The 25,091-nt window shown below is 40.3% G+C and overlaps 1 protein-coding gene across 2 annotated transcripts in view; it reads right to left on the reverse strand.

Annotated features, from left to right (window-relative positions):
* Positions 1-3,307: 3,307 nt before the first annotated feature.
* Positions 3,308-25,091, reverse strand: part of Ubr1 (ubiquitin protein ligase E3 component n-recognin 1) — a 125,821-nt gene continuing 104,037 nt past the window's right edge. For both annotated transcript variants that reach the window (XM_040746131.1, XM_040746130.1), the window contains exons 39-47: positions 24,101-24,251; positions 20,511-20,598; positions 19,286-19,419; positions 16,620-16,728; positions 14,524-14,580; positions 12,847-12,924; positions 9,761-9,931; positions 7,882-7,983; positions 3,308-6,017 (exon numbers count right to left, since the gene is read on the reverse strand). In XM_040746131.1, the coding sequence (XP_040602065.1) occupies positions 5,876-6,017; positions 7,882-7,983; positions 9,761-9,931; positions 12,847-12,924; positions 14,524-14,580; positions 16,620-16,728; positions 19,286-19,419; positions 20,511-20,598; positions 24,101-24,251 (1,032 nt within the window). In that variant the 3' untranslated portion in view covers positions 3,308-5,875. The remainder of the gene's footprint in view (positions 6,018-7,881; positions 7,984-9,760; positions 9,932-12,846; positions 12,925-14,523; positions 14,581-16,619; positions 16,729-19,285; positions 19,420-20,510; positions 20,599-24,100; positions 24,252-25,091) is intronic.

The following is a 25,091-nucleotide window of genomic DNA, read 5'->3' on the forward strand; positions in this document are numbered from 1 at the left end:
CATGCTCTCGTACTTTGTATCAACTGCCAAACACATACTCTAAATACTTCTAGCTTTGCCTTAAAAACAGTGTGTGTGTGTGTGTGTGTGTGTGTGTGTGTGTGTGTGTGTGTGTGTAGGTATATGCATGCCAGTGCAGAAATACCTGATGTGGGTGCTGAGAATCAAATTCCTGTCCCCTGGAGGAACAACACATGCTCCTAACCACTGAGTCATCTTTCTTTCCAGCCTGGGTTTGCTTTATTTTTCTTCTTTTTTTAATCTACTTTAAGATGGTTATATATTGCTTTATTGACTTCTTGAAGGCCTACCCAGAAACATGATCAGGATTGTTTAAAAACAAAGTATCAAGCCAGGTGGTGGTGGCACACACCTTTAATCCTAGCGCTTGGGAGGCAGAGGCAGGAGGATCTCTGTGAGTCTCAGGCCAGCCTGGTCTACAGAGCGAGTTCCAGGACAGCCAGGACTGTTACACAGAGAAACCCTGTCTTGAAATAACCCCCCCAAAAAAACAAAACCAAACAAACAAAAAACAAAACACCAAACCAAATGACAAAAAACCCCAAAGTGGAAGAGACAGCACATCATCATTTATCTGTCTGTTTGTCTGTCTGTCTGTCTCTCTATTTGCTTGCTTGCTTACTATTATTTTGTCCTGGAATTCTAAATGTAGACCAACTTGGCATCAACTTCAGAGATCCACTTGTCTCTGCCTCTAAGACTAAAGGTGGGTGTCATCTCTCCTGGCTTGAGAGCATAATCTTAGTAAATTTAACTTCAGTACTGGTAAAAGCAGAGAAGCAGAATTTAGTTTCCTGGCTCCAGAGCTGCATTCGGGGGGAGTTGCAGTCTGTCCTCAGCACATTCTTTTGTGTGAGCTGTTACACTTGTTGTTTATAAATCAGGTTGCTGATACATAGAAGAATGTCCAGTTGGAGATGGGTGCTTGGTTCAGTGAGTTCTGAGCCAGTTAGAGCTGCAATGCAGAACCTTTGCTTCAATCCCCTCCGAGTCCCTTGTAACTATTGGTCATCTGCTCTAGGTATATGAATGCCATGCTTTGTATGTGTGGGTATTCTAATATTGGTGCATGTTTATAATAGTTAATTACTCCTGCTGAGCTGACCTCCTATTATGTTCCCTGTCCTCACTCAAGCTCACCGTGTTGTTCAGGCTATGCTCAAATTTATTGGACTAAATGCTTCCTTCCCAGCCTGATGAGTAGCTGGCCAATTCCCCTTTCTCCCTACTTTTGTTAGCTTTTGATTTAGAGTGTACTTCATCTCACATGACTACTCTTGATTTTGGGGACAGGGGTTCATCTGCATGAAGCATCTTTTTCCATTTCATCACAGTCAGGGCCTGTAGAGAGTTTTGTTTTGGGCACTATGTGTGTGTGTGTGTGTGTGTGTGTGTGTGTTTGCATATAGTTATGTGTGTGCTATGGTGTGTTTGTGGAGGTCAGAGGACAGTGGGTGTAGTCAGGTCTCTCCTACTATTGTGGGAGTCCTTTGAGAATAAACATCCCAACATCAATGGAAGAGAAGAGATGTCACCAGTGGACCAAAGCCAGGACAGCTCTTGAAAGGCTTCGATCCTAGGTACAGTTTGCATTCTCATTGTATATTCTAAAACCACAAGATGGGGTGGGCAAGCAAGCAAGATCTTACAGAAATGTATGGCAGTCAGCATGTTGCTAGGGCAATGACCCATTGTTTCAGCTGTTTCTCCAGGTCATTCTGTTTCAGGTAGCAAGTGAAGTCACGCTTGGCAAACAGGCAGTGTGAGAAGTGCTTTAAGTAAATCACTGAATCAGCATCTAATAATTGGTCTTTTCTAACTTCTACTGCGCTGTCCTGCAGGTTTTGGGGGTGGAACCCAGATTGTCAGGCTTGGTGGCAAGTGCTTTTACTGGCTGAGCCATCACCCAGGTACCCTGTATGCTGAGATACCAGCCTGTATAAAAATGACAAAACTGAGCACAAGAAGTGGTTGCTCCATGTTTCCTGAAGTGACCAACTACTTTAAAGCTCCTGCTGCCCTTAACTGTGAGCCAAAACACACCATTTCTTTTAAGATTTATTTGTCATGTACACAGTATTCTACCTACATGTACATTTTCATGCTAGAAAGGGTGCCAGATCTTGTTATAGATGGTTGTGACCCACCATGCGGTTCCTAGGAATTGAACTCAGGACCTCTGGAAGAACAGCCAGTACTCTTAACCGCCAAGCCATCTCTCTAGCCCAGAAATAAACCAATTTCTAAACTTGCTTTTGTCAGTGTATTTTATCAGCAATAGAAAAGACACTATCTCTTATTACATTAATGTTATTCTTTTCACAAATATGGCTATATTATTCAGGCTAGTCCCCAAACTTCTAGAATCAAGAAATCCTCCTGTCTTAGACTCCTGAGTAGTTGGGACTGCCAGGCACAAACCACCCACTGTCCTTGGTTTGTAGATTATTTTTAATATTTATACTGGTTAATTCTACTGTTTTACACTACTAGATATATTCTCTTAGCTTTTATTTGGAAATGTCTTTTTCTCTTTCAATCCTGAAGGACAGTTTTACTGGGTATAGTATTCCTGGCTGATTTTTTTTTTCTGTCAGTACTATGTACATCTTATGCCACTTTCTTTTTGCTTGCATGATTTCTGCTGAGAAGATTGCCATAGGTAAACTTAGATACCCTTATGCTTGTTACTTTTTTCTTGTAGCTTTGAGAATCTTTATATTTATGCCTTGAAGAGTTTGATTATGATAATTTGATTGAATTAAAACCTGATGACTTTTGTCTTTATGCTGCTATGTCATAAAATGTGCTTAATATATGCAAGGAACACTACATGAAAATAATTATTATGGCCAGGCAGTGGTGGCACTTGGGAAGCAGAGACAGGTGGACATCTGAGTTTTAGGTCAGTCTGGTCTACAGAGTTCTAGGACAGTCAGGGCTACAAAGAAAAACTCTGTCTCAAAAAAACAAAAGCAAAACCAAATAAATCTATATGTGATGATGGAATGTATAGTCAAAAAGTCTGAAGACTCAAAACCCTAAAAGTCTTGAAAAAATTTTAACCTGGAAATGGTGGCATATGCCTATAATTCCAGTATTGGGAGGCAGGAGAATCAGGAGTTCAAGGCCAGCCTCAGCTACGTCAAGAGTTTGAACCAAGCTTGAGACTGCATAAAACAAACAAACAAATAAATAAATATGCTGGGCTGACATACTGTTGAATAGACTCCTTTCTAGAAGAATTTTATACTTCAAACCCAAATCCCCAAACATGAGAAGTCCCTTTTTTTTAAATATACACATATAAGATATTTTATTTCAAAAAGCACAAGAACATTATACAAGTTTTTAATTTACATCTTTGCAATAAAAGATATCAATATATGCATCATTTGTATAACTTCATCATGAATGGAATTTGAATCAGTGGTATAAACATGTTGCAGTCACTAAATATAGATCATCACAGTGAACCAAAATGCATAGTTGTTATGAAATGACAAATGACCACTAAAAGTGAACTCACAGTCCATACATACACTGACATAATAAATTAAGTATACAGATATATTTTTCTTTGCTGTATCATTAAAATCCTTGCCAGCCCCTCACCAATATCAGAAACACAGTCGGAGCCATCCTACTGAACCAATCCTTTCACATACACTAAATAAAGTGACTTGGTTGCTTAAGTAAACTTCATAAGCAGACTTAAATCATTTGTCATGATAATATCATTAGAAATTCCTTGGGCTGGGGTAGCATTGTGGCATATGTTCACCTCCAGTGCAGAAACTTCACTCTCGAAAAGCAGAACTCAATGATGAATTGGGTTCTTTGGTGGTAAACATTGGCTGGCCAGTGCCAGCTAGTCCTCCTGCAGCTTGTTAGCTTAGCTCCAGGGCTTACAAATTGAATCTAAGAAGGCTAAAAATAAAATCTTTATCCTTGCCAAATGGGGATCAGAAAACGAAGGCAGAAATGAGCATCTTATGTTGCCTGTTCTAGCCCAGATTTCAGAGCTAAACAATCCTTTAAAAAAAAATTATATGAAAAACAAAGGGCAGCCGGGCGTTGGTGGCACATGCCTTTTAATCCCAGCACTCAGGAAGCAGAGGCAGAGGCAGGTGGATCTTTGTGAGTTTGAGGCCAGCATGGTCTCCAGGACAGCCTCCAAAACAATACAGAGAAGCTGTCTCAAAAAACAAAACAAAAACAAAAACCCCCAAAAAACCAAAAAGAAAAAACAAAAACAAAGGGCAATGGTGAAAACACTTAATCATATTGGCAAATCGCACAAGCCCAATACTGAATTTTCTCATCTTCATCTCTCATAATTGCTGCGAACTGTTCATTCTAGTTGTATCTACTTCCTGATTTCTTCTGTATAGTAACTGTCCAAGTAGGAAATCATGATTGTGATTCTGGTGCCTGCTCACACCAATCTTACTGCAAAATACACCTTTCCTAAGACTGCAACAAATCTAGCTCCAAATGTACATCACTGATCACTCAGCAAAAATTTCTTGCCTTGACTGTACGGAGAAGGTAGGAAAACACTTGTATACATATATGATAGCAGCAGCCAAGGGCAAAAGAAGATACAATCTTCAAACACACCTTTCAACTGCTAACAGTACACCTTTCAACTGCTAACAGTACCCAATTTCACAGAAGCTAAAACACAAATCAACTGTTCTCTCTGCAGTTAATTCACATGTTCTTGATATAAAAGGTTAAAACCAAGGACCAAGAAGTCTATGCACAGACTCAAGAGAGCTGCATTATTTATAAGCGTGATGGCTCAACCATAGCAGGTTATAATAGGACACAGACCTGATTAGAAGGCTTTTTTTTTTTACTTTATATCAGTCATAAGTCATAGTTTACAAAAAGGTTTCTCACAGACATCAAATCTAGGATTTGTCTCTTAGAAGCCATAGAGGGCTTCAGAACTGGCTTAAGTATGACTGTTCTAAGTCAGCTTAAATGAGCATTCACTGAGTCAATTTTCTGATTCTTATCCTACAAAGAGTTTGCTTCAGAACAGCCAAAGTTTCTCAGAGTCAAACTGGATGGGGCCACAAGAGACAGGAGGTCTCACTGATGAAACCTGCCTGTGGAAAAAGGAACGGACAACTTGTGTCCACAAGCTATCTAGAGTCAGGGAGGAGAATAGGCTTTTGTATAAGGAATACATAATGAGCACATCCTTCTAATTCTTGAGGTCTACGTTGGAAGACGCTCTCCAGCCTTGCACAACTCATGCACAGTCCTTACAAAGACTTAGCTCTGCTTCTGGCTGAAGCAGTATGTGGTGCAGTAAAGGATATTTCCTTAAAAAATAGTTCACACTTTTAAAACCTTTTCAGCTGAAAGATACTGCGTAGTTCTGTAATTGCTCTTCAGACCATCACAGGTGATCAGCATCTTGTCAGAGATCTAATGCAAGCTGAATTATACTCAGGAGAGACATTAACCAGACGTATAAATGTCCACAAGTGTTTGATGTGACTTCATTTACCAGGTGGATGATAAGAAATGAAATAGGACAGTTATGAAAGGGAATGAGTTTTCTGGAAATATTAGCAGAAATAGACACTTGGGTGAACAAGCATTTCTTTAGTGTTCTAGAACACAAAACAGACTAATCTATGTCCTGTTTTTCCCTTGAAGCTAATGTTTGCTAATTGAAAGCAATATTCCATTAAGGAATATTTTATTAATATATGTGAATCTGGTCATGGATCAAAAGACACTCCAATACTTCCCCATCCTCAGAAAGTTCTCTGGAGTTTTCAATCAGCCTTTATTATTGATGTCACTCATGATTGTCTTGAGGCAGAGTAGCTCAGAGTAGCTGCCAGTTGAATCCAAATAGCATCTGGTTAGTCTCCTGGCTCCGAGCAATCTCTTCAATAATGCAGTGCTGTTGCCAGACCAAATGCAGCTTCCGATATCGCTCCCGAGATAAATGAAGTGGGTTTCCCCTCCTTCAGGAAAAAAAAAATAATGACATCTAAGCTTGAATCAAATGACAGTGATATCTCCTAAGATATTCCTGCAGCTTTAGGGAACCAGGACAGAGCTTAATAATGGGGAACTCTTTACAACTGACTGCTATGAACTTGGCACACAACTTAGTTAAGAAAGCAGAAATGTACTCTTTGACTATTTGGGAAATTAAGTCACATACATGACTAACACAATGAGACCTCATTTAAACAAGTGTCTTGTAGATAGATATACTTAGGATAGGATATAAGTAGTTTATAATTTGTGATCTTCTATGAATATGCTGTATATATGTTTGAGTTTTGTATCAAGTCTAAATGCTTTCTTTAGAGTAAAGGGGGAATTGTAGGAAGAGATTTTCATACCCATAGTGCTGACCACGCCTGTTTGGGTGTGGTCACAGGTACATAGAAGATGTGGGGGATAAAAGAGCTAGGGGGAGGAGACACTTTCTCTTGGGGTTCTGGTTTCGGCCTGGAGAGCAGTGTGCAGACCTTTGGTTCTCGGCTTTCTTGGCTTCTCACATAAGTGATTTCTCCATCAGTAAAATATCATAGGACATCCCCATTTTGTGTAGTTTAATATTTCCACATTAGTGTCTAACTTGGTGTCTTTGGAGGTGCCTAACTTGAAACAGCTCTAGTCTTGCCTAATGGTTAGCTTGAATGAAGTTCTAATGGCTTTCTGTCCTTGAAGTTTACCCAGCTTCAATTTATGGTTTTGCATAGGAGGTTAGGTACAAGGCATAACAAGAAGCCCTTAAAGTAAAAAAAAGCTGCTTAAAAATATTTTGTTTTATAACCATCCCTATGATTCATCTTACGGATGCTTAGCAAACATTTTCTTCTTTGCTCATTTTTTTACTTAAGGAAGAGGTGTCTTGTTGAGGTGTCCAGGCTGGGTTTGAACTAATATACTCCAACAACCTTCCACGTTCATCCTCCCAAGTAGCTGGGACTATAATGATGGCGTGCATCATTATACCTGGCTTAGCAAATATGTAAGTAACTACATTTTTGTTCTAGGGTTACATAGTTTACAACACTGTGCCAGCTTCCAAAAAGCCTGAAGTTTGTTGAGTGCTGTGATGGAGGCAACAGGCATCTCAGCCTCTGGAACATCAAGTGTCTCAGCTCCTTGTCAATTTTCACACTGTTTATCAGTAATTTAAAAATTCTATATTTTTCTACTTTTCTAGAGCAACTTAAGATTACCCTCCATTATTAACTATTTTGTTATTGTTGCTATTGGTTTTGCTTTCTGAAATAGGCTCTCATTTTGTAGCTCTGGCTGGCCTGGAATTCACAATTCAGACCCAACTAACCTTAAATTCACAGAAGTCCACTTGCCCTTGCCTCCTATATACTGGGACTAATGATGACTTCCATCTTGATCAGCACTAACTAACTACTTTTACCATGCAGTACCTTCTCCTTTAAACTTAAAGATAGGACAAATGCTGTTTCAATAAAAACAAATCTCCAAGCCCTATGCAGTGAATCTACTAATTTTTAATGATATTTTAAAAGAACAAATAACAAAAAGGTTTGGGAGTTAGCTCAGTCAGCAAAGTGCTTGCTGTACAAGTGTGAGGATCTGAGTTCAAGATCCAGCACCTACATAAAAAGCTAAGCGTGATAACATGTGACCATAATCCTAGTGTTGAGGAGCTGAAGACAGGCAGATCCTTCAGCCAGTCAGCATCCTATAATCAGTGGGCCTGTCTCAAATAACAGGGTCAGTCAGGGTCTGGAGAGCTGGCTCAGTGGTTAAGAGTACTCACCTCCACCCTCACCCCCCAAAAAAAAGAAAAAAGAAAAAAAGAAGAAAAGAAAATCTTACTTTAGCCCAGGGTCAGTTTCTCCATATTCATCTAAGTAAGGGGCTGGGTAAGCACAGCCTCTGGCTTTTCCTTCCACCAGGACCACTCTGCACTCTCTGATTCTGAAGAACAAAACAAAGGCAGGACGCACGGTTAGACACACATGTGTAGATGATACACACCAAATCAAAGCTAAGCTAAAGAAAAGACATGGCCAATATCTATTAAAAATTCAATTAGAAGGCAATACAGTCATGGATGAATACACTAAACAGTAGGATTTTGTTTTTTGTTTTTGTTTCTCTGGGTTGCCCTGGCTGTCCTGGAACTCACTTTTTTGAACTGGCTGACTTCAAACTCAGAGTTTCACCTGCTTCTGCCTCCTGAGTGCTGGGATTAAAGGTGTGGGCCACTGCCCCGAACTAAACTGTGTTTTGTCTGAGTAAAGGGAACAAACACTGATGTTTTTCTTGACGCAATAGGAAAGGATCCACAGATCTAGGGAAAAAGGAGATCAATAACTCTGGCTGGATATAATGAAAAGGAGGCTGCCCTACATGAGTCACAGGGCCCTGGAGAACTCTGGCTGAGGCTGCTTCTGCCTTTTCCTAACTTCCCACCTAGGCAGAAGGGGCTTCAAGGAAGGACAGAGCATCTCCCAGGGAAGGGTTATAAGCTGCTCTGGTGCGACACAGCCTCCAATAGTACTTTGAGGGCATTTGAGAAACTCAGTATCAAGAAATGCTTAATTATTACAATGAGAAATTATAAAATGAACAAAGTATAAAGTACACACTCAGGATAGGTAGATTTATTCCTGTGGGTTCTATAGAAGCAAATAGGTGTTTGAGTTTGGCTTCTATGCCATTCTGTTCTCATTTCAAAGGTTGCCTTTAAGCAATGATAATATATCTCATAGTAAGACTTGAGGGTTTATATAAATAAAAATTGAATTCTACCCAGAGAATAGGAAGAAAAAGCACAGAAATCAACTTTGACTTTTATTTTTCTTCAGCAATCTATATTCTTTCATAAACATTTATCACTATTGTCCTACTCTGAATCTTCTGTTCAAAGAAGAAAATAAAAACACCCAAAAGACAACCTTGTGCCAGGAGCACTCCGGAGATAGTATGTCTGGGAGTACAAGGCTAGACTAGTTTATATATATCCAGTACTTGTCCAAAGAATAAATAAATTGCTGGACATAGTAGTGCATGCCTTTAGTCCCAGAACTTGGGAGAAAGAGGCAGGCAGACATATGGAGGTCGAGGCTAGCCTGGTCTACAAAGCAAGTTCCAGACCAGCCAGAGCTACACAGAGAAACCCTATCTCGGAAAACCCAAATAAATACATAAATACATACACACACAATACTGGAATCACTGATATAAAGTCTATACCATTTTAGATTTTTCTAATAATGAAAGATATGTAATCAGAATTTTTTTCTTTTTTCTGTTTTTGTTTTGTTTTGTTTGTTTTTTTGGGACAGGGTTTCTCTTTGAGGCTTTTGGAGCCTATCCTGGAACTCTCTCTGTAGATCAGGTTGACCTCAAACTCAGGGAGCTCCATCTGCCTGCCTCTGCCTCCTGCGTGCTGGGATTAAAAGCGTGTGCCACCACTGCCTGGCCAGAATTCTTTTTTTTTTTTTTTTTTTTTGGTTTTTACGAGACAGGGTTTCTCTGTATTGTTTTGGAGGCTGTCGGTTCAGCCCGGCCTCAAACTCACAGAGATCCTCCTGCCTCTGCCTCCTGAGTGCTGGGATTAAAGGCGTGCGCCACCACCGCTCTGCCCAGAATTCTATTTTTTAAAGAACTGATTATTCTACTGGCACAGTGACTGGATACACATTTTCAACTAAGATCCCTAACAAGTTTCAAATGACTCCATACTCACTTCAGGAAAATGCAGACTCCAGCGCCACAATGAAGTGCATGAAAAACACAAGCTCCAACCTCTTCCCCATTCACTATTTCTTGGCAACAAATGTTCTGAGAACATAAGATGGCTCCACAGAAAAGACAGAGGACAGGATGCTTTCGCTCATCATCTGCAGACCGTGGACACCTAAAAGGGGAGAACACATTTACTGTGTTGGAAAAACAAGAACCAGATCATATGTATACTTAGCAGTAAAGCATGTTTGCCTCACTCACCCTACTCAGCAAAGAAAGCTACTAAAAGACAAAGGGTATTTAGTTAGATGATTGCAAATCTGTATTACTTGAAGGGAAGTTAAAGGGCTGGGGAGATGGCTCCAGAGAACCTGAGTTCATTCTAACCTCACAATTGCCTGTAATTACAACCCGAGAGGATCAGGGGCACTCTTCTGGCCTCCATGGATATTTGCATATATGTGGCACAAACACACACACACACACACATAATAACATAACACATAACAAACTGCCCAGGAATTTTTGTGCTAGGAGCTCAACCTGTAGGGCTTCCCACACCAAGTGATAGACCAGGTGTCCCCTGCTTAAGCTTGCCTATGCCTGAGAACCTCCCATGTCAGACTTGTGCTGCTCCTTATCTTAGTCAGAGAAGTTTCTTATTGCAGTGGGTAGCTGTTAATACACAGACTCTTATTAACTGTTCAATGTGGTGAGAATAAGCAGCCGAGACTGTCCAGTCACAGACGGGACCTGTGTATCAATCTTCCCCCCAACAAGTGCTGTGAAATGCTGTCTTCTGACCTTGGCAGCTATCATTATCTGCACAAGATGAAGCCAGTTAAATACTCCAGCATGGGGATGGAGAGATGGTTCAGTGGTTAAGAGCATTGGTTGCTCTTGCAGAAAGGACCCAGGTTCAATTCCCAGCACCTACAGGGTGGCTCACAATCATCTGTAATCCCAGTTCCAGGGATCCAATGCACTTTTATCCATGGGCACCAGCATGTATTGTGCACATATATACACACACGCTGACAAAACACTCATACATATAAATAACAAAAAAAAAAAACCAAAAAGAATATCAAAACCGTCATGGAGTAAGGAGGAGCTACTCAGCCCCCAGCTCAGGAGCTATTGGAAGCTGGTAGCTACTAGGGGTGAGGAATCACTTTTCTTGGTGGGGGGAGAGTAGAGTCACTAGTAAATTGGCCATCACCCACCTCCATGTCCCTATGAACAGCATTAATAGGCCTCCATGGGCTAAAAAATAGAATGTCAAGTGTGGAGGGAGATATGGTCAGAGAGAGCTGGAGGGAACTGGAGGAGGGCTGTGGAGTATGGATACAATAAAAACACATTGTATAGGTACAGGAAATTTTCTGTTTATTGTTGGCTTTGTTTTTTGAGACAGAGTGTAATAGCCCTGGCTGTCCTGGAACTCACTCTGTAGACCAGGCTAACCATGAACTCACAGAGATCCATCTGCCTCTGCCTCCTGAGTGCTGGGATTAAAGACGTGAGTCACCACCGCCCTTGCTGCATGAAATTTTCAAAGAATAAATAATAGGATATAGTGATTAAGATAGAAACATTAAAAAAAAAACTAGATTGAGCTTGGATACAGCTTAATGGCAAGTATATGTTTAGTATGTGTAAGGCCTTGGGCTTAAGCTCCAGCACCACAAAACAAATGGGAAAAAAAACATATTAAGAAAATCCTCTTAATTTTGGGATGTCACTCTGTATGCTATAAATATGTCTTATTATTGTTGATTAATAAAGAAGCTGATCTGGCCAATAGCCAGGCAGAACAGAGCCAGGCAGCAAATCCAGCAGTAATACAGGGAAAAGAAGGGTTGAGTCAGGAGACACCAGTAGCTGCTGGAGAAGCAAGATGTGAGGTAACATGCCACGAGCCTTGTGGAAAATATAGACTAATAGAAATAGGTTAACTTAAGTTGTAAGAGCTAGTTAATAAGAGGCCTGAGCTAATAGACCAAACAGTTTGTAATTAATATTAAGCCTATGAGTGATTATTTTATAATCGGCTGTGGGGACTGGCAGTGGAGACCAGCAGGTGGGAGAAAAACCAGTCCAGGGGGAGCGAGCAGGACAGAGTACCGCTTCCAGCTGCAACCCATTATTAAATATAAAGTCTTGTAGAAATTTGATAAAAGTCTTATATTTATACTGAGATTCATCTAACAATTAACAGCTGGGCTGCTGCTGCTATAATATTTTAGTCGTGTGTTTACAATGTTGGGGTAACAAGGCTTTGGAAATGTGCAATATTTTAAAAACTGCCTCATGCAATAAGGGTTCAACCCCAATCTCTATGACATTTCTTCAAGGCCGAAACAAGAGTCTATAGTCCAGGCTGGATTCAAACTCAAAATGATCTGCTTGCTTCCATCTACGTGCTGGGATTAAAGGAGTGTGCCACTACACTCAATTCACGTTGGCATTCTTCACAGTCAGCCATCACTTTACTCCTTATTCTCTAACCCAGCATAGGAAGATGCGGGGATGCAGCTCATATTTCTGGTGTGGCTTACTTGTGCCGGGAGAGACAATGGTGATCTAACCTCCAAAGCCTTGGATTTTATGTGCAGATCTATCTGGAAGTTTACTGAGGGACTGGTAAGCAGTTGAAGAAATACTATGGCCCATACATTGCTGGTGGGATTGTAAAATGATGCAGTAGATATAAAAGGATTTGACACTGAAAAAGTCAAACATATGACCTAGATATATACTCAAATAAAATGAAAAATGTATGTTCAGCAACTTGTATATGACTGTTTATAGTAACAGTATTCATAATAGTTAAAAAGAAGTTAATTAGCTAAAGAGAAGAAACAACCCCATCATAAACATCAGTGTCCCATCAATGGAAGAAGACACAGAGACCAAACATGAGTCAACAGGCCTGGTGGGCAGAACCCTTACCAGCTGAACCATCTCACTAGCCCCTCAATGGTCATTTTTCACAAGTTAAGTTCACTGGTTCTAGGGTAGACCAGAAGAAAGCTCAGGAAAAGATACTGTGCATCCCCCTACACCCAATATTCTTTTTCTTACCTAAAATGAGAGGCTTGATTTAGAAGACAGCTGTAGTCATCAGGAAGCTCGATCAAACTATTTCTTTTTCTAGGGTACCTAGAAACACAGTTTAAAAGGCAGTTTTATACATAATAGAACAGATTAAAGCTGAAGAATGCTTCTGGCATGGTGTAGTTTCTTATCTAAAAAACTAGGGTTGAATACATTCCAACCACGGGCATATCATCAATTTAAAGTTTTCAGGAAAAATAAAGAAGAGAAACAGTAAATTAACTCTGTTAAGAGTCAGCAATTTGGCTGAATGTTGGTGGCACACGCCTTTAATCCTAGCACTCGGGAGGCAGAGGCAGGCAGATCTCTGTGAGTTCGAGATCAGCCTGGTCTACAGAGTAAGTTCCAGGACAGCCTCCAAAGCTACCCAGAGAAACCCTGTCAAAACAAAAACAAAAGCAAAAACAAAAAAACAAAAAAAAAAAGGAGAGAGGGGAGAGAGAGAGAGAGAGAGAGAAGAGAGAGGAGAGAGAGAGAGGAGAGAGAGAGGAGAGAAAGAGAGAGAGAGAGAGAGAGAGAGAGAGAGAGAGAGAGAGAGAGAGAGAGAGAGAGAGAGAGAGAGGAGAGAGAGCTGACAAAGCTTCTTGTTTGTTTTTAATGTCTCACCTCATTACGAAGCCCAGTCTAGCCTGCAACTCATAACCCTCCTGCCTCTGCCTCAGCCATAGGTGTGTGCTATCGTGTCCAGCTGGAGAGATGGCTCAGAGGTTAAGAGCGGATTACTCTTCCAGAGGACCCGTGTTCAATTCCCATCACCCACAAGGTAATTCATAACCATCTCTAACTCCAATTCCAGGAGATATAACACCCTCTTCTGGTCTCTACAGGCACCAGGAATGCGTATGATTCACAAGCATACATAGAGACTAAATATACACATAAAATACAGTAACAAAGTATTTTTCAAAAAATGTTTCAGCCGGGCATTGGTGGCGCATGCCTTTAATCTCAGCACTTGGGAGGCAGAGGCAGGCAGATCTCTGTGAGTTTGAAACCAGCCTGATCTACAGAGCAAGTTCCAGGACAGCCTCCAAAGCCACAGAGAAATCCTGTCTCAAAAAGCCACACACACCACACACAAAAAAAGTTTCTCTCCGGACAGTGATGGCAAACACCTTTAATCTCAGCACTCAGGAGGCAGAAGCAGACAGATTTCTGTGAGTTCAAGGGCAGCCTGGTCTACAGAGTGAATTCCAGGATAGCCAGGTCTACACAGAAAAGCCCTATCTCTAATTTTGAGGTATTGTGGGGGCTAGCTTCTAAGAAGAAGAGAAGACTAGTCCCTTCTATTTACATCTTTATCCTCAAAGGGGATGGGAGGCTATTTATATGAACAGTGTAAACCACCGTCTTTACTGTAATAGCAGCTACCAGAGACAAGCCCCTTCAACTTGATGGGCAGGTTCCAGTTTAAGGAAGAGTCTGCCAATGGAGCTGGTGGCTTCTGACAATTTAAGAAAGAAAGATTGGCCATTCCAAGAAAAATCAGTACAGGAAGAACCTGATGTCTGCCAAAGACGCAGAGAGAGACACACAGGAAACAATGAATGAGAATAAGGGCCAGACCAGGAACAAAGGCAAACCAACCAAGCACTTTAGAAACACAGCTAAGATGTGGTGAAAGGCTTAAATAGTAAAACCAACCTGACCACAGCACTTTTCTGCTTCAAAATATCGAGTAATGCAGGATCTGCACACCACCTGTAAGTGAAGCCAAGAGTGAAGGAGGGTCGTCACAGGACCACAAGAGTGTCACAGGCTCCCCGTGACACACACTGACTGTTCTTCCAATTCTGTCTTTTCATATCCCCTCTCTGTCTCTAAGTTTACATCTTATCCCTTTTCTCTCCTCCCACACCCTTACTCTCCCTTCTGAATTCCATTTCAAGGGTTTTGTCAATTACAGTCTTTAGAACAGAAACCATCAACAATTTAAATGAGAAAATTTAATAGTAGGAAGTAGCAATATATGTGATAGGGACTCAGTGTGTAGCTTGGTGTGGTATACTTGCCTAGTTCAAAGCTCTAGATTCAACCCGCAGAATAGAGACAAAGTGAGAGGATAAGTGGTATAAGGGGTAGGCAGGCAATCTTGAGACAAAAAGGCAAGTAAACCTTAAATCCTGCCCCAGTGCTGGAGGTGGGGGAATCCCTGCTGCCCTGGGTAGGGTCACCAGTGGGCAGTAGGATCACAGCAGGCTTTTCTGGGAGCAACTGGAGCCACAGAAGAACCACCAACACTACCGAAGATGCCCCCAGAGGCCGAGAGGAAGCAGGGTTTCCTTCTCCTTTCTTATTTCCAGCAGTGCTAGTGCTTTCCACTGGTTAACCCCACCCTGAAGCCAACTGACAAAGAGCACTGGGAGATGCAGCCTGCAGACTCCACAGAGCAGAGCAGACATGAGTTAAAATTTGTAAAATCTTCTGTGATTGCCCCCAAAAAAGTGACATTAATCTTAAAAACATTCATTTTGATTGTATGAGAGATCACAATGCCCAAGAGAAATTAGGAAGCAAAGCCAAAACCTGACAGAGGACCTAGGGCATGAGACTATTAGTAGGAAACAGGCTAGAATTCACCCAGTTCTGACCCGGGCATGAGAAAAAGAGAATGGGAGTAAGAGTTAAGATTAACATAGCGAGGGCAGAGGAGTGGAGGCTGGGAGGTGACAGTAAACTGGAGGTCTAGGGTCAGATATGGCAGAAAGTCTCTCCGCGCTGGTCTCTGCTCTCCACATGTCTTTCCATCTCTCAGCCACTCTGCTGACATGTGCTCTGCCACACTCTCTATGGCTTTGTATACAGTTCCAGTTTAACTCTTTTTCTTTTAGACAAGGTCTCATGTGCTAAGAACTAGATTCAGATTTGCCACATGGTCAAAGATGACCTTGAACTTCTAACTCTCATGCTGCTACTTGTAAAGTTCTGGGATAACATGCATGTGCTGTGCCACCAAGCCTGGTTTATGCAGTGCCCGGGGCTGAACAGACTTTTGCATGCTAGTCCAGAACTCTACAAATTGAGAAATACTATAAGCTCAAGGTTGAGATTCTTTGATTTTTCTTTTTCTTTTCTTTTCTTTTTTTTTTTTTGAAATGGGGTCCTCAGTGTGTAGCCTTGAAAGACCAGGAACTCACAGAGATCCGCCTGCCTCTGCCTATCAATTGCAGCATGCCCAGCAATTTTTGGTTCTTAATTACGATTCTGTCTACTAGCATATCAAATTCCCCACCACGTTTTAAGATTGGAATGAAACAGCAACTGTGCAGAAACAATCAAAATGAATGGAATGCAGCCATGGAAGAGCAAGCAGGATTCCCATCTGCTCAGAGGCCGGCCTTAACCTACTCCTGAAGTATGTGGATTAAGAATTTCTGTACTTTCCTACCTCTGCAGTCAATGCTAATCAACTGAAAAGCATAGTAAACAATTGTAATTTAAAACTTTTTCAAATTAAAAGAAAGGCACTCTGGTCCCCATTTGTAATTCCAGCATTTGGAAGACAGATGCAAGAGAATCAGGAATTCAAGCCTATCCTCAGCTACACAGTGAGTCTTAGACCCCCGACTCAAAAACTTAAGACTAACATTTCAAATTGAGCCCTGGAGGAATCTGAGGAAGAACAGAGTTTAAGGTCAACACAGCAAAACCCTGTTTCAAAAACCAAATAAAAACAAAAATAAACAAAAAAAAATTCAAACTAGCTAGAAACCCATCAATTACATTTACCCCCATAGTACCTCTGCAGTAAGGGCCTTATGGTATCCCAATATTCCTGGAAAAGCAGGAATAAATTTGTGGGTAAAGATAGATAGCTACAGAGTGCACTGTACTCTCCTTCAGCAGAGTCTGCAAGAGAATAACAAGACATATTTAATAAGCACATTACTCTGATCTACTCAGTGTTAATGTAGCCCCCTCATTGTTGACGCCCATTTCTATCATCTGTTCTATAAAACCGTGGGTGGCAAATAAGCCACAGTGATACTTTTACAGCACAATCTGAGTCACCCGGATCAGATGGTTCCTATGACTAAACACTACACCTAGTATACAACGCAGAGTCTTTTCTTTTTCTGGGGGTGGAGGAGGGAAGATAGGCAGTACTTTGCTGAGGACAGAACTCAGGACTGGTGACATGCTATACCACTGAGCTATACCCTAGCTCATAAAGTCTTTACTGTGGTTTAAAGACCCAGGTGAAATGAATACATCTGGCTACCTCCTAGGCCCACTAGGCTTGCAGCCAGAATCATATCTTTACTGTTCTCTTACTCTGCCAAGGAATATCTTTACATTGATTTTCTCTTAAGTCCAGCTCAATCCCATGTATGCAGCTCTTTTTTTTTTAATGTTTCCTTGGAGAAAAATCTTTGAATGATTATCTATGTCCAAGAGTTCTGACCCTGGCCATGATCAATTTACTTTTCTTTGCCAGACTCATTCCATTATGTACTATATCATGCATATTTATGCTTCTTTATATTTGGCTCCATCCCTAATGAAAGAAAATACTTTATTTTCTATGGCAGCTATTGGATAAGTGTATGAACATTTTGTGCATGCAAGCAAGAGATCTGTACTGGAAATTACTTGGAGAGTAATACCCATTTTTTTTATAGAGAACCTAACAAAGTTTGATTGCATCTTACCTGCCGAAGAGTTCAAGATAAAGAGGCTAACAACTGGTAAAGGCAACCTCATCAATGTATTCTCTCAGGACAAAATGATTCTCTGGGAAATTTTGGTCACTTTCAAAATCAAACAAATATTCTGACTCTCACCAATAGAACATAGTAAGGAAGCCTTCTCTATGTTCATCTGGATTTAGAAATGAGTAAATGAAAAAGAAAATGATGCTGCTAGTAAATATACATGGTTTTCATTGTTCAGAAGACCTTTTTGGTCACTATTTTAATTCTTTTTTTTTTGGTTTTACGAGACAGGGTTTCTCTGTATTGTTTTGGAGGCTGTCGGTCTAGCCTGGCCTCGAACTCACAGAGATCCGCCTGCCTCTGCCTCCCGAGTGCTGGGATTAAAGGCGTGCGCCACCACCGCCTGGCTACTATTTTAATTCTTAAATATAGCTTTATGTTCAAAATCCAAATAAAAGCATACAATAAAGTCATCTTCCTGCCTGGGAAAACATCTTTAATTTCCTGTATATCCTATCAGTTATACTCTTCATATAGGTATTTTATTTTTGAGACACCATCTTGCTATATAGCCTGGAACCAGACTGCCTTTGAACTAAGAGAAATCTGCCTGTTCTGCCTTTCCAGCACTGCAATTAAAGTGTGGACCACCACACCTGGCTTGCACAAAGGTATTTTTTTAAAAAAGTTCTATGCATGCCTGTGTATGCTCACAAGCCTTGCTTTCATGTGGAGGCCAGGAGAAAACTTTTAGCATTCAGGTTCTTTCTTTCTACCTTGTTAAAATCAGCTCTGTCTTGTTTCTACTGCTATACTGGAAACTCCAAGTTAGTTAGCCAATAAGATTCAGGGTGATTCTCCTGTCTCTGCTTCTATTTTTTCATAGAAATGTTGGGATTACAACTGCTTGCTACTGCTTCTGGTTTTTAAATATTTATTTAATTTTGGTTTTTTGAGACAAGGTTTCTCTGTGTTGCTTTGGAGCCTATCCTGGCACTTACTCTGTAGACCAGGCTAGCCTCGAATCCTCAGAGATCAGCCTACCTCTGCTTCCCGAGTGCTGGGATTAAAGACGTGCGCCACCACCTGGCACATACAGGTGTTTTAATAATTCAAGGACTTTAACTACACATTTTATTTATTTCTTACATTTATTTGTTTACTGGTGGGGGGCCTGACTATACCAAAGTGTGCATGTTGGGGTTCTGGGACAACTTGTAGGAGTTAGTCTCTCCTTCCACTATGTGAGTTCCAGAGATTGAATTTATGCTGTCAGGCTTGGCAACAAGTACCTTTACCTGCAGAGCAATCATGCAGTCCTGCATTTAGCTTTTGGTGTGGGGTTGAGGACTGAACTCAGGTTATCAGGCTTGCACAGCTGTCAGTGTTATCTGTTGCTCTCTCTCTCCAGCTCCTTATGTGCAAGTTGTTTGTTTGTATTTTTCAAGATCTGGATGTCTTGAACATAGATCAGACTGGTCCTGAACTCACAGAGATCCACCTGCCTCTGCCTCCCGAGTGCTGGGATTAAAGGCATGCATCATCACCTGGCACATACAGGTGTTTTACTAATTCAAGGACTTTAACTACACATACACAGGAACTAAGAGCAGGATTTGCAGGACTTTGGCCTCATTTTTGACGATCCTGGGTAGGGACAGAAGCGTTCCCACCCACTGTCTGTCTTATGCTGAGGACAAAAACAGTGATGACAAGCCTCCATATCCTGCTGAGTTCAGTCTCCTACTTACTGGCAAACAGTTCTTCAGGTGGGGTCACCCCAAGTAAGTAGTGGAAAAACAATGCAGCACAGCGAAGATAAGGGGTGATGCCATTCCTCAGTGAGACCCACAGGTACCAGCCAGGGATGCCACAACCAATGAAGCTAGGACATAATAAATCCAGAACAGAATATTTACCAGATTTTAAACACACCCTCTGTTAAAAATCACATTTAGCCAATGACTTAATTTCTAAGCATTTCTTAAAAAGTATTTAGTTAGCAAACAGCTTTAGTGTATACATTTTCTAAAGGAAACAACAACTTTTATAACCTTTTCCATCAACCTTTTCCTTTTTTCTTGTTTTGGCAGTGCTAGGCATTGAAACTAGAGCTCTCTGAAACACTCTGTCAAGGGTTAAGCACCCAGGCTCTATCAGGACACTCTTAAAAGCATATCAGTACTCCTTTTTCTTAGGTAAAGATAAAAAAACAAAGCGGAACAAAAACAAAGAGTCAATTTTTAAAAAAGCATTAAGGCGGGGCGGGGATGGTGCATGCCCTTAATTGCTAGCACTGAGGAGGCAGAGGCAGGCAGATCTCTGTGAGTTTGATACCAGCCTAGTCAATAAGAACTAGTTCCAGGACGGCCTCCAAAGCCACAGAGAAACAGTCTCCAAAAACCAAAAAAAAAAAAAAAAAAAAAAAAAAAAAGCACTAAAAAGTATCTTGACTCTCACAAGGTTCTCCTTGCAATGTAAATCTTTATTTTTCCCCATTGTTTCTGAAATTAAAACAAAAACAAAACACCCTTGCAATGAAATAAGGAGAAGAAAAACAGTAATATGTTACTAATAAAAACATCAACTGTTTTACAAGCACATTTGCTGTATAATCATTGTAACAAAGCAACTTATTTTATTTATTTAATTAAGTTCCTAATACTGCCAATTGTTTAACTATTGTTATTCTTGCCTGTATTCCAAGAACATCTTAAGTGAAAATGTAGTCACCCTCACTGAGTCTCAAGTACAAAAAAAACAATTCTAATATACTACCTTTTATTTCAAGGTAAAAATTGAAGTAAATTTTCTACTATAAGCCTATCTTACAAACAAAAATAACAAACTAAAAGGCTTTATCTGATTTTAAATAAGAAATGGCTGAAAGGTATACTGCCAAACTCCTGAGCAAACTCCTGGACTTACTGGAGGGACACCTAGGCAGAACAGACTGGCCAGTGGACTGCTACTCACCCATCTGTGTGCTGTGAAACTTCCGCAAAGAAAGCAGATGCGCATCGAGCCTCTTCACTGTCCTCCTCACTTGGAGCAAGGGGGAGCCCTGAAAGAGATATGCAGGGCAGATGTAAGAATCTGCTCTCTAATCAGCATGTTTCACTCAGGTTCATGATTCCAGGACATCCTGTAACTGCTCTACCCCTTCCATTAATCCCTTCAGCTTCAGTTTCCCTATACAGAAGTAGAGATAAAATGCCTACCTTGCAGCTTCCTCTGACAGATTGCTATGGCACATTTGAACAGGGTTACTATTTTCAAATTGCTTGTGTATTAATGCAATCGCAAGGTCATAAAGTTACTCTGAGAGAAATGACATCATCTTGCTAGTTCCTTTCATTTTCCAAGTAAAATCTAAGAGTACACTTTATCTTTAGAAGTTGCCAAGAGGGTTGGTGAGATGGTTCAGAAGGCAAAGCTGGCAACCTAAGTTCAATTCCCAGGACCCACACAGTAGAAGGAGAGAACTAATTCCTGTAAGTTAGCCTGACCACCACATGTGTAATGACACATAGGTATCCCTCCTGCCATAAATAAATAAATGGATATAATCTATTTAAGGTGGAAACATATATTTTTATTGACTTTTTTTCCATTCAAGTTAAGAGATGAAAGTGAAGTGTTGCTCAGTGGTGGAATGTATGCTTACACATCCTAGACCCTGGGTTCAATCCCCAGCACACACAAAAATCACAATAATTTTTAAATTATGTGCATGTATGTCTGCATATGGGTTTGTGTACATGAATATGTGGGGAAGGTAAAGTGAATTTTAAACGAAATAAGTTCAAGCAATCCATTTGATGTATTTGACAAATGCACGCATGTAATGAGATTATTGATTTGTTTGTTTCTTTATCAATGAACTGAGTTGGGAAGGAGATAAAGCACCTGTCATCCAAGCATGAAAACCTGTGTTCTGATCCCCAGCACCTATCTAAAATCTGGGGCATGGCAGCACATTTATAATCTTAGTGCTAGGGTTGAGTAGGAACAGGCAGATCCCCTGGAGTTCATTGGCTACTGAACCCAGCCTAATCGATGACCTTTCAGTTCATGGAGAAACCCTGCCTCAAAAATGAAGATAGAATGATTAGAGATACCTAACATTGACTGACCTCTAGCTTCCACAGGCAGGCACACACACACAAATATGATTACAACACACATACATCAATGAACTTAATTGTTCTGGAGCAGTTTTAGGTTCATAGCAAAACTGAGCCAAAAATACAGAATTCTATATATTTCTGATCCCATACACGAAGAACTTCTATTATCAATAGCTAGCACTATTCATTATATTTGTATTTTTGACAATTATTTTGACTGAAAGTCCACACCTACAAACTGATTCTAAAGTTTAAGCCCAATGTCATGTCCCATACCTGTAGCTGTATCACCTAGAGGTAAAATAGGAGGACTGCCAAGAGTTCACTCATGGATTCTTTCCTCATACATCATCTCCAGTTTTGCCTTCTCTCGAATGTCCTGTAATTGGACCTATAAAGTATCTTTCACACTGGCTTCTTTGATATGATAGATAGATAGATAGATGCATTTTCAGGACTGGATAGTTCCTTTCTTTATAGAACTGAATAATATTCCACTGTCTGGATGTGCCACAAATAATTTATCAATCATGTAATGGCTACCCTGATTGCTTCCAAGTTTTCCCTACCAGTATTTGGTTTTTGTTGATTCATTACTCACTCCCCTCCCCATCCCAAAATGAACCACATGCATGCAGTGCTCATGGTGGTCAGAAGAGGGAGCTGAGTCCCCTAGAACTGGAGTTAGAGGCAGTTGTGAATAGGCACTGAGAATTGGACCTGGGTACCCTGGAAGAGCAGCCAGTGCTGTTGACTACTAAGTATCTTTCCAGTTCCCTCTAACATGATAGTTTTTTAAATCTGCATTTTCTTTAAATTACTTGATTTTTTTCAGTAGGTCCTATTGGTCACTGTTATCCAGAACAGTTTATTGGTTTTTTGTTTTGTTTTTGAGGCATGGTTTCTCTGTTCTGCTGTCCTGGAACTAGCTTCATAGACCAGGCTGGCCTCGAACTCACAGAGATCCACCTGCCTATACCTCCCCAGTGCTGGGGCTAAAGGTGTGCACTACCACCCAGTTTGTTTTTACTTATATACATGTGATATATGTCATGCATGTGTGTGTTTGCATGCACTCACATGTGCATGTTCATGTATGCATCCATCAGGCAGTCCAAAAAACGATACTGAATGTCTTCCCCAATCACTTTCCACTTTATTTATTTATTGAAGTTTTTCACCAAAGCTGGAGCTTGCTAATCCCAGCTAGTCTAGCTAGTCTGTTTATTCCATGGATCCCTTGTCTCTTCCTCCTGCGTGTGGTACCACCACACCTGCCTAGCGTCTGTGTGCATAGCAAGTATTTTATCCTCTGAGCTATTACCCACAACTTCATTTGCTATTAATGACTTGACTCTTTTCTTTTTCTTTCTTTCTTTTTTTTGTCAAGACAGGGTTTCTCTGTATTGTTTTGAAGGCTGTCCTGGAACTAGCACTTGCAGACCACGCTGGTCTCAAACTCACAGAGATCTGCCTGCCTCTGCCTCCTGAGTGTTGGCATTAAAGGCTTGCACCACCACCACCCAGTTATAATTTGATAATGTTATATTATATTCATGTAACTCAAGTCATAATTCAAAAAGCATTTAATGAGTACTTATCGTGGAGAACAAAGGTTGCCAGATACTTGAGGCTAAGAGTAGTAGTTTTAAAATATGATTGTTTTCTGTAATCATGACACACATGTGAGGAAGGGGGGATGGAAATAAAGGAGAAGTGGAGTAAGGAGGGAAATTAGATATAAATAAAAATAACTATGAAATAAAGTAGCCTGTGGCAATGACACAAGGTAAGCAACACACTATCATTGCAGGTAAAAGAATGAGATCCTGAAGCCTTGGTGAAAGGCAGAACCAATGTAGGTAGGAATAAATTTGGAGAGACTTTGACAATGAGGAATTTGGAAGAAAAGAATAAAAACAGGTCCTAAGAGCCCCTCACACATCTGGAGAATAGCTGGAAATGACAAAAGACAATCATTATATATTTTATTTATTTATTTATTCTGCATACAGTACGTATCTGGGCCAGAAGAGGGCACCAGATCTCATTATAGATCTTGAGAGAATTATAATTAGCCTTTTCACAGCCTATTCTGCCTTTACTTGTTTAAGTAACATTTGATAAGAATTACATGAGCCGGGTGTTGGTGGTGCACACCTTTAATCCCAGCACTCGGGAGGCAGAGGCAGGCAGATCTCTGTGAGTTCGAGGCCAGCCTGGTCTACAAAGCGAGTTCCAGGACAGTCTTCAAAACAATATAGAGAAACCCTGTCTCGAAAAACCAAAAAAAAAAAAAAAAAGAATTACATGAATAAATAACATGACAAAGCATGGGACTTAGAAATACATACTATGATTAACACAAACATAATTCATTCTGCAATAAAGGTGGGCAAATGTTACTTACAGTCAACACTGAGATGGGAGCTTTACCTGTGTCTACTGTAAGAAGTATCTGAAGCATATGTGCCATAGTGATCAAATGGAAGAGATAAAGGTGGTTATATGCAGAGCTAACTGATGAAGGCTGCAGGTCAACGGTGTCATCCCAATACAAGGATGGGAATGCAAACACAGCACCTACCTATGAAAGGAAAAAGGATATCAACAGGATAACAGTGAAAGGCAAGACAAACTTATCTCCTAACTAAATGTAAAAGGTATCAAATGATGCAGGGTTTTTTTTTAATAACCATCATATTTTTTCTAGTTATATTCAACAGAATATCTTAGACTATAATTATAATGTACCATTAACAGTAGGCAAAGGCCATCACCAAACCAGTTATCCCTTTACTTATTATAGGCCTACACAGTCATTTTCTCCTTGTGGTTCTGAAGATCCTTTTTTTTTTTTTTTTTACAAACAATTGAATGCTCTTAAAAAAAAAAAAAAACCTGACACATAGGCTTCATTCCAATCCAACAAAATCAGACTGTGAAGCAAGATCTAATTACTAGGATTCTTTTTAAGACTCCCCAGGGGATCCCAAAAGAATCAGGGTGGACAGCTACTGAATATAGGCTTAGATTATAAAGTACGAATGTGGAGTGGGGATTGGTTAACCCAATATCCACAAAATCCAAGTTTTTTTTTTTCAACCTTACCACTATTTTCTTCACTGGGTCAGGTTTTTTTTTTAATAAGATTATTGCAAGGATAGTAAAGTTCTGCATAAAACTCACAAGTGGAAACAGGTGTTTTAAGGAAGCATCAGTGCATACAGAGCCTTGTTTCTATCACTAAATAATTAATGATCATATATATTTAATTTATAGCTTATATGGTAATACATTGCATATGATACAAACAAGTTAGAAAAAGGGAGAGGCGAGTAGCCATAACAGAATTAGAAAAACTTCTTCGTATGTATATTAATGAATATAATCAATTGCAAGACCGATTACAAACTAAAAAAGAAAT

The sequence above is a fragment of the Mesocricetus auratus genome, unplaced genomic scaffold (assembly GCF_017639785.1).
Source record: "Mesocricetus auratus isolate SY011 unplaced genomic scaffold, BCM_Maur_2.0 Super-Scaffold_100004, whole genome shotgun sequence".
In the NCBI taxonomy this organism is placed as follows: domain Eukaryota; kingdom Metazoa; phylum Chordata; class Mammalia; order Rodentia; family Cricetidae; genus Mesocricetus; species Mesocricetus auratus.